We start from the raw sequence: 13,343 nt of genomic DNA on the forward strand, positions 1-13,343 counted from the left end.
TCCCTCCCTCTACTCTCTCTCTCCTTCCCATCATTCATTTCTATCTCCCCACCCCCACCCTAACCCCTGAGCAGATAGTGGAGGAGCACTCCAGCGTGGAGCAGAGTCGGCGGGCCCAGGCGGAGCCCATCAGCCTGGACAGCTGCCTGCGGGCCTTCACCAGCGAGGAGGAGCTGGGCGAGGACGAGCTGTACTACTGCTCCAAGTGCAAGACCCACCGGCTGGCCACCAAGAAGCTGGACCTCTGGAGACTGCCCCCCGTGCTGGTCAGACCACCCCGCATGTTGAAACGATCTGTACAAGTGTCTTTTTGAGTACTCAGGTTATTTTAATAAATGTGGTGATGCTCTTTGGCATTGGTGCATGGGGTTGACTGAACGCATCTGTCCTATTAAGACTCATGACTAGAATCAATGAATAAATGATCAATGTCCTGGCATGTGAAGAATCTGAAGGAGGTCTCTATTCCTTCGCGATTTGCAGATAGTTCATTTGAAACGGTTCCAGTTTGTCAACGGTCGCTGGATCAAGTCTCAGAAGATTGTGAAGTTCCCCAGGGAGGGCTTTGACCCCGCTGCCTTCCTGGCCCCGCGAGAGAGGAGCCTGCAGGAGGAAACCCAGAGGGCAGCGGGGGCAGGAGGCACAGCCGTAGGGGACTCGTCCTCCTTGGCTGCCAGTGGCACCATCTGCAGTGTCTCCTCTGTCTCCACGAGCACCTTCAGCAGCCTGTCAAGCACACCCAAAGGTTTGTCTCACATCCCACCCCTTCATATTTCTGTGTCCTTATGACTGCTTGTCGTGGTGGGGAAAAGTCCGAGGTTCATCACCATGCCCTTTGGTGAAGTGAATGCTCCAGTGTGCTTGAACATTCCCATTTTCCCTTGGCCAGTATTTCTTCACAGCATCTAACAAATGCATTCCATGGCCAAGCATTAAGACAAGACTTTGTTCTGCTTCTGAGCACTTGACTATGAGCTAAATAACAGTTGGCAGCTTAGCCATGCAAACAGCTTTTCCTAGTTCCACAAGTCTAATGAAATGTACCCAAGCCTGGCTCCCTGTGAGAACCCCCCCCCCCCCCCCCCCCCCCCAGAGAAGATCTTGTACGAGTTCTTGTTCTTGTTTTAGTTCTCGTTGTGAGTTCTTGTTCTTGTGTTGTCCCCACTGCCATAGCTTCCCCAGCACTGGCACGCCGGGCGGGCAGTCCGCTGAAGGGCTCCAGTCCCGCGGGCAGCCCCAAGAGCGGCGGGCGCAAGCAGGGCCGCCTGCGTCTGCCGCAGCTTGGCAGCCGGCACCGGCTCTCCACCAGCAAGGAAAACCTGGAAAGCAGCAGCTTCAACATCACCAGCGGCAGCACAGATGGAATGAGCAGCAGCAGCAACAAAGAGAGCAGCCCTGACCAGGATACCAGCTCGGTGGCGGAGGTGGAGGCGGGGTCGGGGGCAGGCCAGGAGGAGGGGGGGAACGCGCTGGACTCCTGGTCGGAGGAAGCTTCTGGAAGCGAGAGCGAGGTGGTCGTGATGAATGGACTGGTGCCCGAGGGTGGCCATGCCAATGGCCATGCTGAGACCAACACTGACGCGGAGAGCGCTCTTCACCAAAGAGACGAAATCTGCCTGCAGCCTGTATACAACTTGTATGCAACCTCAGTAGGTGTCATATATCCCCCTCTCTCTAATCTTTCTATCTTTTTCAGTGTTTTGTGCTATTTTCACAGTTAAGGTGGTACTGGTCATTATATACTTTTTCACAGTTAAGGTGGTACTGGTCATTTGTCCATTTTATAAGTGTCATCTCTTGACTTTAGTGCCATTCAGGAATCATGGGTGGTGGCCACTATGTGACTTATGCCAAAAACCCCAACGAGAAATGGTACTGTTACAACGACAGCAGCTGCAAGGTATGAGCCTGTACATCATTGTCATGCTTTACAAACTAAACACAACATTTATGAAGGGAAAGAAATTATTGAAGGTCTGTTTGATATTACATTGTTCATTATACCGGACGGAATGAGGTGATTTATTTTTTTGCCTTGAGACTTACAGTTCTCTGGTTTGACCTGTAGGAGGTGCACTCTGAGGAGATTGACACGGACTCTGCCTACATCCTCTTCTACGAGCAGCAGGGAGTGGACTACTCGCAGTTCCTGCCAAAGACTGACGGCAAAAAGATGGCCGACACCACAAGCATGGACGAGGACTTTGAGTCGGACTACAAGAAATACTGCGTCCTTCAGTGATGTCACGTTCTTCCACAAAAGCACTTTACGCGTGAGATGCACGCACAGTCAAAGGTGCAAGACCGGCGAGGAGAGAGTCGCTGGCGTCGGGAGTTGCAAGCACAAAGGGTCTCCTTGCTTTTAAGAATCACAAGCTGACTTTTCTTCGTTGCTGGTGGTCACCATGATGGATAGAGGTACCTTACAGCTGTTTTAGGTGTGTTGTTCAACAGTGTGTCTGATTGAAAGAATGAGAGAGAGAAAGAGAGAGCAAGAGGAGAACAGAAAGAGTGAGATTATTTCATTGTTGCCAAGTGAACAAACGAGGCCCATTTTTAGCACAAGATGGAGCAAAGTGAGTTCACTGTATCACTCACCATATTGTCCTCTTCCCCTCCAAAAAAAGCAAAAAAAAAACATTGAGTGTGACTTCATACATATAGATATAAATACATATATATATGTATGGTTGTTAGGATGTAAGCACATGACATGCTCACAGGCGATAGGTTTGCTCTGAACTAATGCGTGTCCTTAGGAAGATCCTGTTGTCAGTGCTATAGGCTGGCACAACCCACCACAACAAGCACACGGTCAGTATTTCAACTAACAGAAAAATAATCTCATTAAGTCATTGGCCAGACCAAACCATTTCCCAAAGGTTTGCTTTCTTCAGATGTCTGTAAAAAAAATGTCATACCTCACTACCTCACTTTTCATTTCTTTTCTTTTTTTTGTCTTTATTAAGCAAATTGTAATATGAAAAATGAATGACCTGATATCAGTGTCATACCCACCTTGGAAAATCAGTCACATTTCGATTAGGAGTGGGTCATGATTCATTTTCGAATATTTGAATAGCCGTTAAATGGTAAAATATTTATGCTACTATCTTCTTGTCTTAAAAAAAAAATATGTTTTCCCTTGGTTTTATCGGCGCCTGCTAGTAAGTAATGAGTTACTACTGCCAGAAGGTGGTGGTAATGCACCTAAAAGCTGTTTGCTAGCCACCATTCAACAACAAAAGAAGAAAAAGAACAAGTTACTACCAGGCACTGATAAAACTTGTGTGAGATGCTACTGTACAAACAGGACAGAAATGCAAAGCCAAAGAGTACTACAGCAGTCAAAAAGTTCCATGTGGAACTCCTTCAAAAAAGTCAACAAAAACAAAGTGCAGTGCAACTCTGCCAGGTAAAGCATGAATGGGTCTCTCTCTCTCTTTGTGTGTGTGTGTCATACCTGTCAAGGTATCGTGACTGAAATCCATAAGGTCAGTGATCCAATCCAATGTCGAATAATAGTTGAATAGTAGTCAGATAATTCCCAGCGGTTTATTGAATAGCAATTTTGCTTGAAATGCCCATTCCTGTTTCTGAAGTCTCTTTCTTTCTCTTCGGGGCCCATGGGGCTATTAACCGCTCCAAACCATGATGAATGAAAATGAATTACAGTCGTAATTTTCAACTGTTAACTGCCAACCCCTCATTTTGTGCTCAGATGAACCATATTGACTCCTGAGGAAACTGGATTTGTAGTTATTTGGCTTGCTAACTCAAGAGATTGTGGTTGAATCTAGTACAGTACAAGGATAGGTGCCACACAGCCTATTTCTCACTGAACCAATGTAATGTTTAATTTATTTTTGTTTTTGTTTACTTTGAGTATTGATTTTTAGTCATGTATTTTTATTTGTGTTATTTTTAAACAGCACAGTTCATTTGTTTGTTAGCAAGGGCTTCTTTTTTTTTAACTTTTTTTTTGTTCATGCAAAGAGAGAACGCATATCAGTCCTTTATGCCATTTTACTGCTATGTACAGCTCGGTCATCTCATCTCACGGCTTATAGAATGTCAACGTTTCTCACAGACCGATTAACCCTTCCTTCCCTGTGGACGTCTCGTCGATTCCAATGACTAAGGACTCTAGCCAAATGCATCCAAACCTGCTGTTGCTAGATGTGTTCCCCCTGGATGAGGTTTCACATTGTCAAGCCAAAGTTTGAGTCCAGTTGCCTGGAGAGATGGCCTACCCAGTGATGGGAAGACTGGGTCCCCCTGGAGTGTTGAGATGTTCTGTGAAACATCGCTGCTCTTATCTTAGACTACGGTTGGAGGGTGGATGCACCTGTGCCAGGGCTTGTGGATTGTCAGTAGCATTTATTCTGAAACTTTTAATCTGCATCACCACTGTGAAGAGATATGTTGAACAATGAATGGTTAATGTTTTATGTTTTTTTGTTGTTGTTGTTTTGTTTTCTGTGTATTTATGATTGTATGATTCCATGAATCTCCTCCTTTATCGAGAGGGCATTAAGCCTTGGATGCTTCACTGAGCTTGTAGAGATCAATGTGCCCCCCCTTCCCACACACACTCACACACACACACGCATACACCCCAATTGAAGTGTTTTTGCTGCTGTACTAGTAGGGGTTCCACGTTCAGATAAAAGTGCGATAAAAGTGCTTAGTCTGTCACAAAATGGTATGTATGAAATGAACCATAACCGCATTACTGTAAGTTATTTATGGTCATGTCATGACACCAATTATATTTTTTTAAAGCTAACTGCTATCCATGTTGAACTGTTCAGTGTGTGAGAAATGAGCACACTATTCAAAGGGAGCGCCCAGGAGGACCTCAGTGTGACCTTCATTGGAAAGAGGTTTCCATGCATTCTTTCGCAGGCCTGGCTTGGAAGAAAGATTGTTATGATGTCACTAGACTTAGCTGGACAGGAAACAATCTTTTCCGTCAGGCTTACAGTTTTTTTGCTCCTAAGTTCACAAACACACTGCACAGATAGCTTTTATGGTTGTTAACACTCGCATGCACACACACACACACACACACACACAATTTTGAAACAGGGATAATTTATTAACATCTTTCTGGCAGAAGTCTGATCAGTTGGCTGGTAGTGCAATCTACTACTGAAATGTATGTCTTTGTCCTGTTTATATATTTTTTTCTTGATTTTTTTTCTTGATTTTTTAAATAAATTAAGTTTGATGGGTTGGCAGAGCTTTGCTATTAATTTAATAAATGTTATTTTATGAAGTGTTGTTTAAAGAATACAAATGACATTGCACTGACATTTAAAAAAAAATGTACATAAAGTGTTTTGTAAATAAATCTATAAAAAATGTATTTGAGTATGAGCTGTAAAAAATGTACCTGTAGTTGTATATGGGGTGATACTGTTGATCTGTAACAATTATTCAAGACCAATTAAATACAGCAGAAGCAATCAGAAACACACTTGAGTTATCTGTGTCATGTTCTATAAATACACTTCCCCCACCTTTTGCAAGTTTGCATGCAGAAGACAAAGCTTTCTGAATGAGGACATGAAAAAGCACCGGGTTGAACCACAGCCCTCCAACCTCACAAGCCCACTGTGCAACCCAAACAAAAGGCTGCTACTGCTAAACAGCGCAGTACTCTACACGACTATGAAAACCTTAGCCGCAGTTGACATTTAGGGCTGCCTGTCCCCTATTACGAATGCACCTGGCCTGCGCTCATAATGCGCTGAGGACACTGTTGCGCGTGGGTCATCGGTTGTTTTCATGCAAAGCCGCGCGTCCTGTTTAGGGAGGGCAAAAGGTGGACTCTTGAGATGCTGCATCTCTGCTAGCCCTGCAAGAGTTTCTCATGGCAGTCGAAGCCACAGCATACCTCACGCAGGAAGTGTCCCCTTCACAGAAAAAAAGAGCAGCAGCTATTTCTCGGAGCTCCACTAGTCACTGCTATACAGTCACGGGTGTCACTCTTAACTGTTTCTTGCTATTGTCTTTCTATCGACAGTGTACGCAACATTTTGATACAGGGACATGCCGATCTCACAGAGATGCTTGGAGTTGTACTAACAGCATGATTTTGGATAACAAGATAACGACCATGAGCCGTAAAATAATCTGTTAAGCAAGCTATGTACTCCTGTTCAACAGATGATTAGCGGTAAGTAGAATGATTAAATATAGAAGCATGTAATAATAATGACTGCATGGTAATTTGGGTGCTCCCTATAGAGATGAGGGAAATATTCCACAAAGGCCTAGTCCAGGCAAAGTAGCGTTTTACGACAGACTAATTGTAAAATATTTTTTTTTCAGCATCATTTCTATGAGGTGTCCAGAACAACATACTAAAAGTCCTAAGAGATCCTAGTTGAGGAAATATGTTTAATTCTCATCAATCTGAGATGTGTGCTAATAATGCATGGCAAAAATGCACCTCAAACATTTAATTTTTTCCTTTACTCCTATCAAAATTAAACTTTACACAATGAAAGTACCCATGAAAAGTAAAAAAATTTGTATTACAAGTTTCTTTTGAAATTAATTTGAATATGCACATGTGCTCCAAACGTATTGAATATGTCCATAGGCAGAAACACCATTCATATGTATGACAAATACATCGGCCCAATCTTCATCCAATCATCCTACTGCCAATGGGAGATGGCAATGCTGCTTTTATACTGGCCTCTAACCTGAAAACTTGGTAGTACCTGCCAGGGGTATGGTGTTTCTGCCTATGCAATTAGGACATATTCAATAAGTGTGACGCTCATGTGCATATTCAAATTAATTTCAAGAGAAACTTGTAATACAAAAAAAGTTACTTTTCATGTATACGTTTACTATGTAAAGTTTTATTGTGGTAAGAGTAAAGGAAAAAATTAAGCCTATTTGGGTGTATTTTCGGCATATTCGATTAGTGTATAGCTCATTTGCATATTACAATTCATTTTCAAAGAAACTTGTAATACAAACATTTTTACTTTTCATTGTGTAAAGTTTTACATAATACATAATTATAGGAGTAAAGGAAAAAATTAAATGTTTGAGGTGTATTTTTGCCATGCATTATTAGCACACATAATAATTAAGATCTTTGTCAGATTTTTAATGGCACACACGACACACTGGAACACCGACACACACTGGAATATATGGAGGCGACACAGGACACACACACACACACACGCCTGAGGTCGCGGTGAATGTATTTTCTGCTTTTTCCCATCCTGGACTGTCCTTCCTCAGGAGCAGTTTGTAGCGCCCGGGGACCAAGTGAAGTGAACTGTCCATCTTTGGTCAGGGATGGACATGTGTTCTGTTATTTTGCATGTTTTTTCTGTTGGGGTCCTTAGTGGAAACCCCTTGTGAACACGGGGAGAACATGCAATCTCCACACAGAAAGGCCCGGGAGATAGCCCACTTGAGCACTGTGCACTCTGGGGAGGACCTGCCCCCCAGAGCCAACAGCGCCCCATGTGGGAATCGAACCCATGACCTTCTTGCTGTGAGGCAGCAGTGCAAGCAACTGAGCCACCGTGCCACATCTCAGATTGATGAGAATTCATGATGAGAATTAAACATATTTCTTCAACTAGGATCTCTTAGGACTTTTAGTATGTTGTTCTGGACACCTCATAGAAATAATCTATGCTGAAAAAAATTATTTTACAATTAATTCTATTTTTGGCTCCAAAATGGGTTACTTTGCCTGGCCTACCTATGTAGAACACCACAGACGACATTGTCTCTATTTTAGACACGTATGTAAGACTAATGTATATCGCTGTTATTTTTTTACATTGAAGTGCTTTACATTTGACTTTGTTAACAACCAAATTTACATCCTTTTCTCTTATTTCAACCAACTACTTGGTACATTATTGTGTGCTGCTCTATCTCTACCTTTGATGTAATTTCATGCAGCTCCTTTAAAACCACACAGAGAACGCTGATATGACTGGTAATTCAACAGGTAAGTTCAACTTGAAGTCTATTCAGTCTGATGGCCATTTGTGTGTTGTGTGCGTGTTGTGGTTTCTGTTCATGTAGAAGGGTCTTCATATGACCTGATTCCCTCTTCCTGTGTACTGTAATGCAAACAAATGAAGAATTGAACAAAGAACAAAGCTTATGTGTGTAATTTACGTCCTGTGTTCAGTGTCAACTCCAGGCTCACCGGTCCCAGACCTGGACAACAAACACTACGTCCTTATTGCCATTTCAGGCTTCACCATCCTCATCATCATAGTGCTGGGAGTGATTTGGATAAAGAAGTAAGATTCTTAACTTATCTAAAAAGTCGTTTTCGAAACCATATAAATATACTATGGAGATACACCAATCTACTTTTCAGGTGATGTCTTTAGTGTATCGAAATGCTCTGTCCCTAAAAAGAGAGAAAAAGCTTTGTGTGTATTCAGGAAGTCAATTTATCAACACTTTCCTGATGCAGAAAACACCAGAACAAAAATCACTTTCATTCACTCAATTTTGTTTCTTTTGTTTCTTTTGTTTACCTCAGGTATCGGACCTTAACGATGACCATTCAGGACTTACGTCGGGGCCGTCCTTTGATGAGTGTTCTCCAAGCGGCAGATTCCCCACCCCATCTCACCACCATGCCTCAGCTCCTGCCCCTGCCCAGCTCGACAGAGCCCGACAACCCAGAGGCTCCACTGCAGAGGGGGAAAACATGGCGAAACTCCAGGCTCCCATGGAGGCCCCTACCACAAGTAGGCACCTCACAGTCTAAGTGTGGGAGAATCCCCATATTAAAGAAGTACACTGAATCTTGCTTTTTCATCAGAGGTTTTAGGCTTAGCATGTCTTAAGTCATTCGCTAGAGTGAAACTGCAGCCCGCTGAGTTGTAGGTACTAATGATTTGGTACATGACTAAATCTGTGATTAGAAGTGTAATCCACAGAATACTGAAAAGTTATACTCTGATTACATTGAAATTAGCCCCTTATGTGTAATTAGATTCGTTTTAAAGAGAGACAAAATGTGAGTAAATTGTCAGTTAAATGATCCATTGAAATGTTCATTGCGTGTTATTTGAAATGAAGACCCGAAACTAAAAATATGACTACCGCAGAGGAGCTCTCAGGGGAGGTTATTAGAGGTCAAGGCCAGTTCATCATATGTGAACATTATCTTAAGCATAATTACAAATAAATTGTAACAATATTAAAAAAACTATTTGATTTATTATAACATATTCTGACATGGATTATAACTGTTCAAGAAGGTGAGTGTCAGTCGATTTGAAAAATGGCCATACCTGAAAGGGTCATAGTAATAGCTCATTTAAAGATTTAAAGATGTATGTGATCTTGTCTTTTAGTAGCATCTAAATTATTACTTCCAAGAAGGTGACAGTACGTCAAATTCAGAAATGGGGTTTTAGAGTCTTGAGATGGTTCCGTTAGTCCTGGGTAGTAGGACAGTTAACAGTAGATTGTCACAGAGAGCTCATTTCACTAATATAGGGTCCCATATATCAATGCCTTTCTTGACCAATCGACACACTGACGTCATTCTCTAAACAATCTAAAAACCTACATTAAAACTTCTGTTAAATCAGCTATTGAAGTCTTTATTGTGTTCACATGCCTACAATTATGTGCAGTTTTGACAAGAAACTAAACAAAATTGCCATTACTTAGATACAGTTCTAATAGGATTCAACACAAATAAAATGTGTAGTGAAAAAAAAGTAATAATAATTATAATAATGATTGGCACAGTTCTTATATCACAGCTCTACATATCGAGACTTGAGATAGCAAGCTAAAACATTTCTAAACAGAAGTGTACTCAACACTAGCTTTGTATACCTCACAGCTTTTTAAAAGTAAACTAATAGAGTTGTCCAATGCACAGCCACATGACTATGAATGGGGCCTGTTACTAAAAAGGGTGCTGATTTAACCTGCCCTTAAGTTGCAATCACAAAATACTTATACAAAACTGGTCACTGGTAGTCACACTAGTAGTGATTAGCTGATGCTACTACACTAAGCCGTAGCATCAACATTCACAAAATCACTCTATCTAATGATTGTTCATTACATTGTTCATGTAACTGAAAAGCTGATCAATTACTCACAAAGACAGCTTTATCTCCAGGTTCCCAATGTTAAAAAGAGCGACCTGAACCTGCTTCAGCTCATCAAGGCTGGTAAAGAGGGCGTCTTCTATAAAGCTAAAATGACCCGTGGCACGTGCAAAGGCCACTCAGCAATCACCTGCAAAATCTCCAAAGAAGGTACTGTCTAAGTATGTTAATGTTATACAGTGGTCATGACAACCATATGTTACACAGTTAGGTTGATGCTACAAAAGATGCTTGAAACACTGTGGGACAACTTTATTGTCAACAGCGAAAGAAACTTTTGTCTGTAATCTACTTTTGGCAAATGTGAACAGTATTTTGCCCATCTGTGCTGCCTGGTGTGTCCTGTTGACATGTTAAGTGATGCAGACACCTTTGGATTGTTACCCAGGTGTCACTCCAAAGCAGGTTGAAATGGAGGCGTCCATCATGAGAAAGCTGCTGTACCACAAAAATGTCCTGCAGCTGCTAGACTGGAACAGCGTGGAGGGTATGACTTCCCCTTAGCCACATATAACTTCTGACATACTTACAAGTTCCTGAAGCATTCACTAATTTTAAACGTGTGTTCTTCTGTTTTGTCAGAACCCTATGTGCTAATCATGGAGTTTGTGAGCTATGGGACGATGCGTAATTTCCTTCAGACGCAACGAGACAGGCTGGTCTCAGACCCTGAGCTGCAAAGCCTCTTCACCATCGCTTCTTACCACATAGCACTCGCTATGGAGCACATACGCTCCAAAATGGTAACCTATTCCTCAATAGATTTTCACAAACACACAAAGGACATACAGAGCTTGTTCAAAAACAAAAGTGCTCCTAAGTGTACAATCCACATTGAACCCTGTTTGTTGAAAAAAGAAACAAAATTAAGACAAAATTGGTGTACTTTCACAAGTTGGGACATGTTGAGCTGTTTCCTGCTCTTTTAGACAAAGTAGAGAGCTTGTATCATGCTGTCAGTAGATAAAGAAGGCAGAAAGAAAGAAAGAAAAAGCCATCACCTCTTCCCTGTGTTATCCAGATTGTGCACTGTGACCTTGCCTTACGGAATATAATGGTGAGTCGTTTCCCGTGGGAAGTGAAGGTGGCCGAGTTTGGACTGGCGAGGGACTTGACACGAATGAGGAGCCGACGCAGCACCCACAAGAAACAGCGAAAGGTCAGTCGTGTGAACCATACAGAATAGTGTTTAAAGCATGGTATGAGCAAGTGGTATGTTCTTGTCATGTTCATAATTATTTGTTAACTCATTGCTCAAAATACACTTCATGTCATGCGTGAATGTGTATAAATACACTGAACAGAAATATAAATGCAACATGTTAAGTTGTGGTCCATGTTTCATGTGTTGATGTTTCAAGATCCTGTCATTTCTCCTTGCTCAGAAAAAGCTTATTTTTCCTTATATGATCTGTAACTCAGTAAAATCTTTAAGATTGTTCCAGATTGTACTGTTTTTGTGCAGTATATAATGTATGAACAAATAATGGCATGATGTTGAAGTTATCGCTTCATTCACATCACACACATGTTCTGACAGCAAGATTTGAAGACCCTCAAAACATGAGTAACTTGGGCCTTGTTTGCCACTTGCCCCTATGTTAAACATAATATAATGTATAGCAGATATTAAGGCACGTGAGAAATGCAAGACTAACAGAGGACGGAACTGGTAATGAAAATGGCATTTTCTTTGCAAGGCAGACATGTGAGATGGCTTTTTAGAGACAAAAGAAAGTCAGTTAGTAAGAAAGACACAATCTGCTGTGCCATATACTTAATGAATAACCTTTCGCTTATTCTCCCATCTTCTTCGGATTGCCATCAGAGCAAGCCATTTAAACCTTTAATCAAAACCCTTTTACATCTCCCTTGAAAAAGAAAATGCACCACACACTGCCGAGCATTAGTTTCTGCAGTAGCACCTATATAAAATCAGGGGCTCTTCGATACACACCAGTGTGACCAACAGTGACAACACATGACTTTCCACCACACGAGCAAATCCATTTTTCAAAGTGCCTTGAAACAGATGTGTTAAGTGTGAACCACAGTGAACATTTATACACACATACACACACAAACCCCCCACACACATGCACCTGCAATACTCCCCCACATATGCACATGCACACAAAAAAATGTGAATGATTTCATGATTTACAAGGTGTTGAAACAGGAGCGAGTGCCTTTGCGCTGGTACCCACCAGAGTATTTCAGGAACAGCTACTACAGCTTCAAAGGAGATGTCTGGGCATTTGGCATTGTGCTTTGGGAGATGCAGACATTTGGTAAGCTCCATGCAGAAGTGCAACGGTCTTTCATGCTGTCACAAAGACCTCTACTACATTCAGCTTTGACAGCCTCTTAAAAGACAGTGTTAACATACTTTACCTGTCTCAGGAACCCTGCCGTATCCTAATCTGGAGACGTCTGAGGAGGTGGTGTATCAGATCTGTGCTGGACACAGAAACAACGGGCCAGACAGCTGTAGAGAAGAGATGTGAGTATAAGAAAACCACACCAACTGATACACCTACAACTGTGATCTGTGGTGCTCTGCTGTCAGATAACCATCTCAAATGAAGATGTTGTTGGATGTGTCACTCACCCGTGTTGGCACTCAGATATACTGATGAGTTTGAATGAATGTAACACAGTCTGCTTCTCTGCATTTCTGCACACAGACAACAAATAATGAAAGACTGTTGGCGGGAACCTTACACGTCAAGGCCCTCCTTCACTGATATTGTTAGAATCCTAGAGAATGTGCTGGAAAACGATTCGGTATGTGCCTTTAGATTAGTTTCCATTCTATACTTTTTCATTGTCATTGATACAAAACCAAGTTTATGTTTCTTTTTCTTTTTAAAACATAGGACTACGTGGATGTTGGTTCAGCTATGGGTTCAGCGATAGAGGCCTGACTCCTGTGTTTGTCTGACAATGTGTGGGCCTCATCTGTCAGGGCAAACGTTTTGTTGTTGTTAATATTATTGGTGCTGGGGAAATGAACTCTTTTGGGCTCATTGTTTAGAACTGCTGACAGAAAAGAATTTTCATGTAGAGTGTTTTTCACACTTGATGTATTAAAGAAATAATAGTTGCCATTTTGAAATGTAGACATCGTTTGCTGTCTGATGTTTTTTCTCTTTGTCAGTGGAGGTCAGAGTCAATCCACTATCAGTCTGTGCT

At 41.8% G+C, this 13,343-nt stretch overlaps 2 protein-coding genes across 7 annotated transcripts in view; both read left to right on the forward strand.

The window, feature by feature from the left end:
• Positions 1 to 5,482, forward strand: part of usp32 (ubiquitin specific peptidase 32) — a 38,079-nt gene extending 32,597 nt beyond the window's left edge. For all 5 annotated transcript variants that reach the window (XM_031573618.2, XM_031573619.2, XM_031573620.2 and 2 more), the window contains 5 exons: positions 75 to 266; positions 484 to 745; positions 1,174 to 1,649; positions 1,808 to 1,900; positions 2,069 to 5,482. In XM_031573618.2, coding sequence (XP_031429478.1) covers positions 75 to 266; positions 484 to 745; positions 1,174 to 1,649; positions 1,808 to 1,900; positions 2,069 to 2,242 — 1,197 coding nt within the window. In that variant the 3' untranslated portion in view covers positions 2,243 to 5,482. The remainder of the gene's footprint in view (positions 1 to 74; positions 267 to 483; positions 746 to 1,173; positions 1,650 to 1,807; positions 1,901 to 2,068) is intronic.
• A 96-nt stretch (positions 5,483 to 5,578) lies between these two features.
• Positions 5,579 to 13,267, forward strand: si:ch211-167j9.5 (fibroblast growth factor receptor homolog 1). Of its 2 annotated transcripts, none has more exons than XM_031573626.2 (12): positions 5,579 to 6,184; positions 7,954 to 8,002; positions 8,189 to 8,303; positions 8,552 to 8,762; positions 10,160 to 10,298; positions 10,537 to 10,635; positions 10,731 to 10,891; positions 11,170 to 11,307; positions 12,316 to 12,439; positions 12,552 to 12,651; positions 12,836 to 12,935; positions 13,028 to 13,267. In XM_031573626.2, the coding sequence occupies exons 2-12, from the start codon at positions 7,984 to 7,986 to the stop codon at positions 13,073 to 13,075; spliced, it is 1,254 nt and encodes a 417-aa protein (XP_031429486.1). In that variant the 5' UTR covers positions 5,579 to 6,184; positions 7,954 to 7,983; the 3' UTR covers positions 13,076 to 13,267. The 2 variants fall into 2 exon arrangements, with proteins under 2 accessions (XP_031429486.1, XP_031429487.1); XM_031573627.2 differs by having other exon boundaries at positions 12,328 to 12,439.
• The last annotated feature ends 76 nt before the right edge of the window (positions 13,268 to 13,343 follow it).

The sequence above is a fragment of the Clupea harengus genome, chromosome 9 (assembly GCF_900700415.2).
Source record: "Clupea harengus chromosome 9, Ch_v2.0.2, whole genome shotgun sequence".
Lineage (NCBI taxonomy): Eukaryota > Metazoa > Chordata > Actinopteri > Clupeiformes > Clupeidae > Clupea > Clupea harengus.

Bases quoted from the DNA above. Each gene is read 5' to 3' on its own strand.
- si:ch211-167j9.5 (XM_031573626.2), top strand. The intron at 12,652-12,835 runs GTGAGTATAAGA...TTCTGCACACAG, and splicing joins GACAGCTGTAGAGAAGAGAT to ACAACAAATAATGAAAGACT. The intron at 12,936-13,027 runs GTATGTGCCTTT...TTTAAAACATAG, and splicing joins ATGTGCTGGAAAACGATTCG to GACTACGTGGATGTTGGTTC.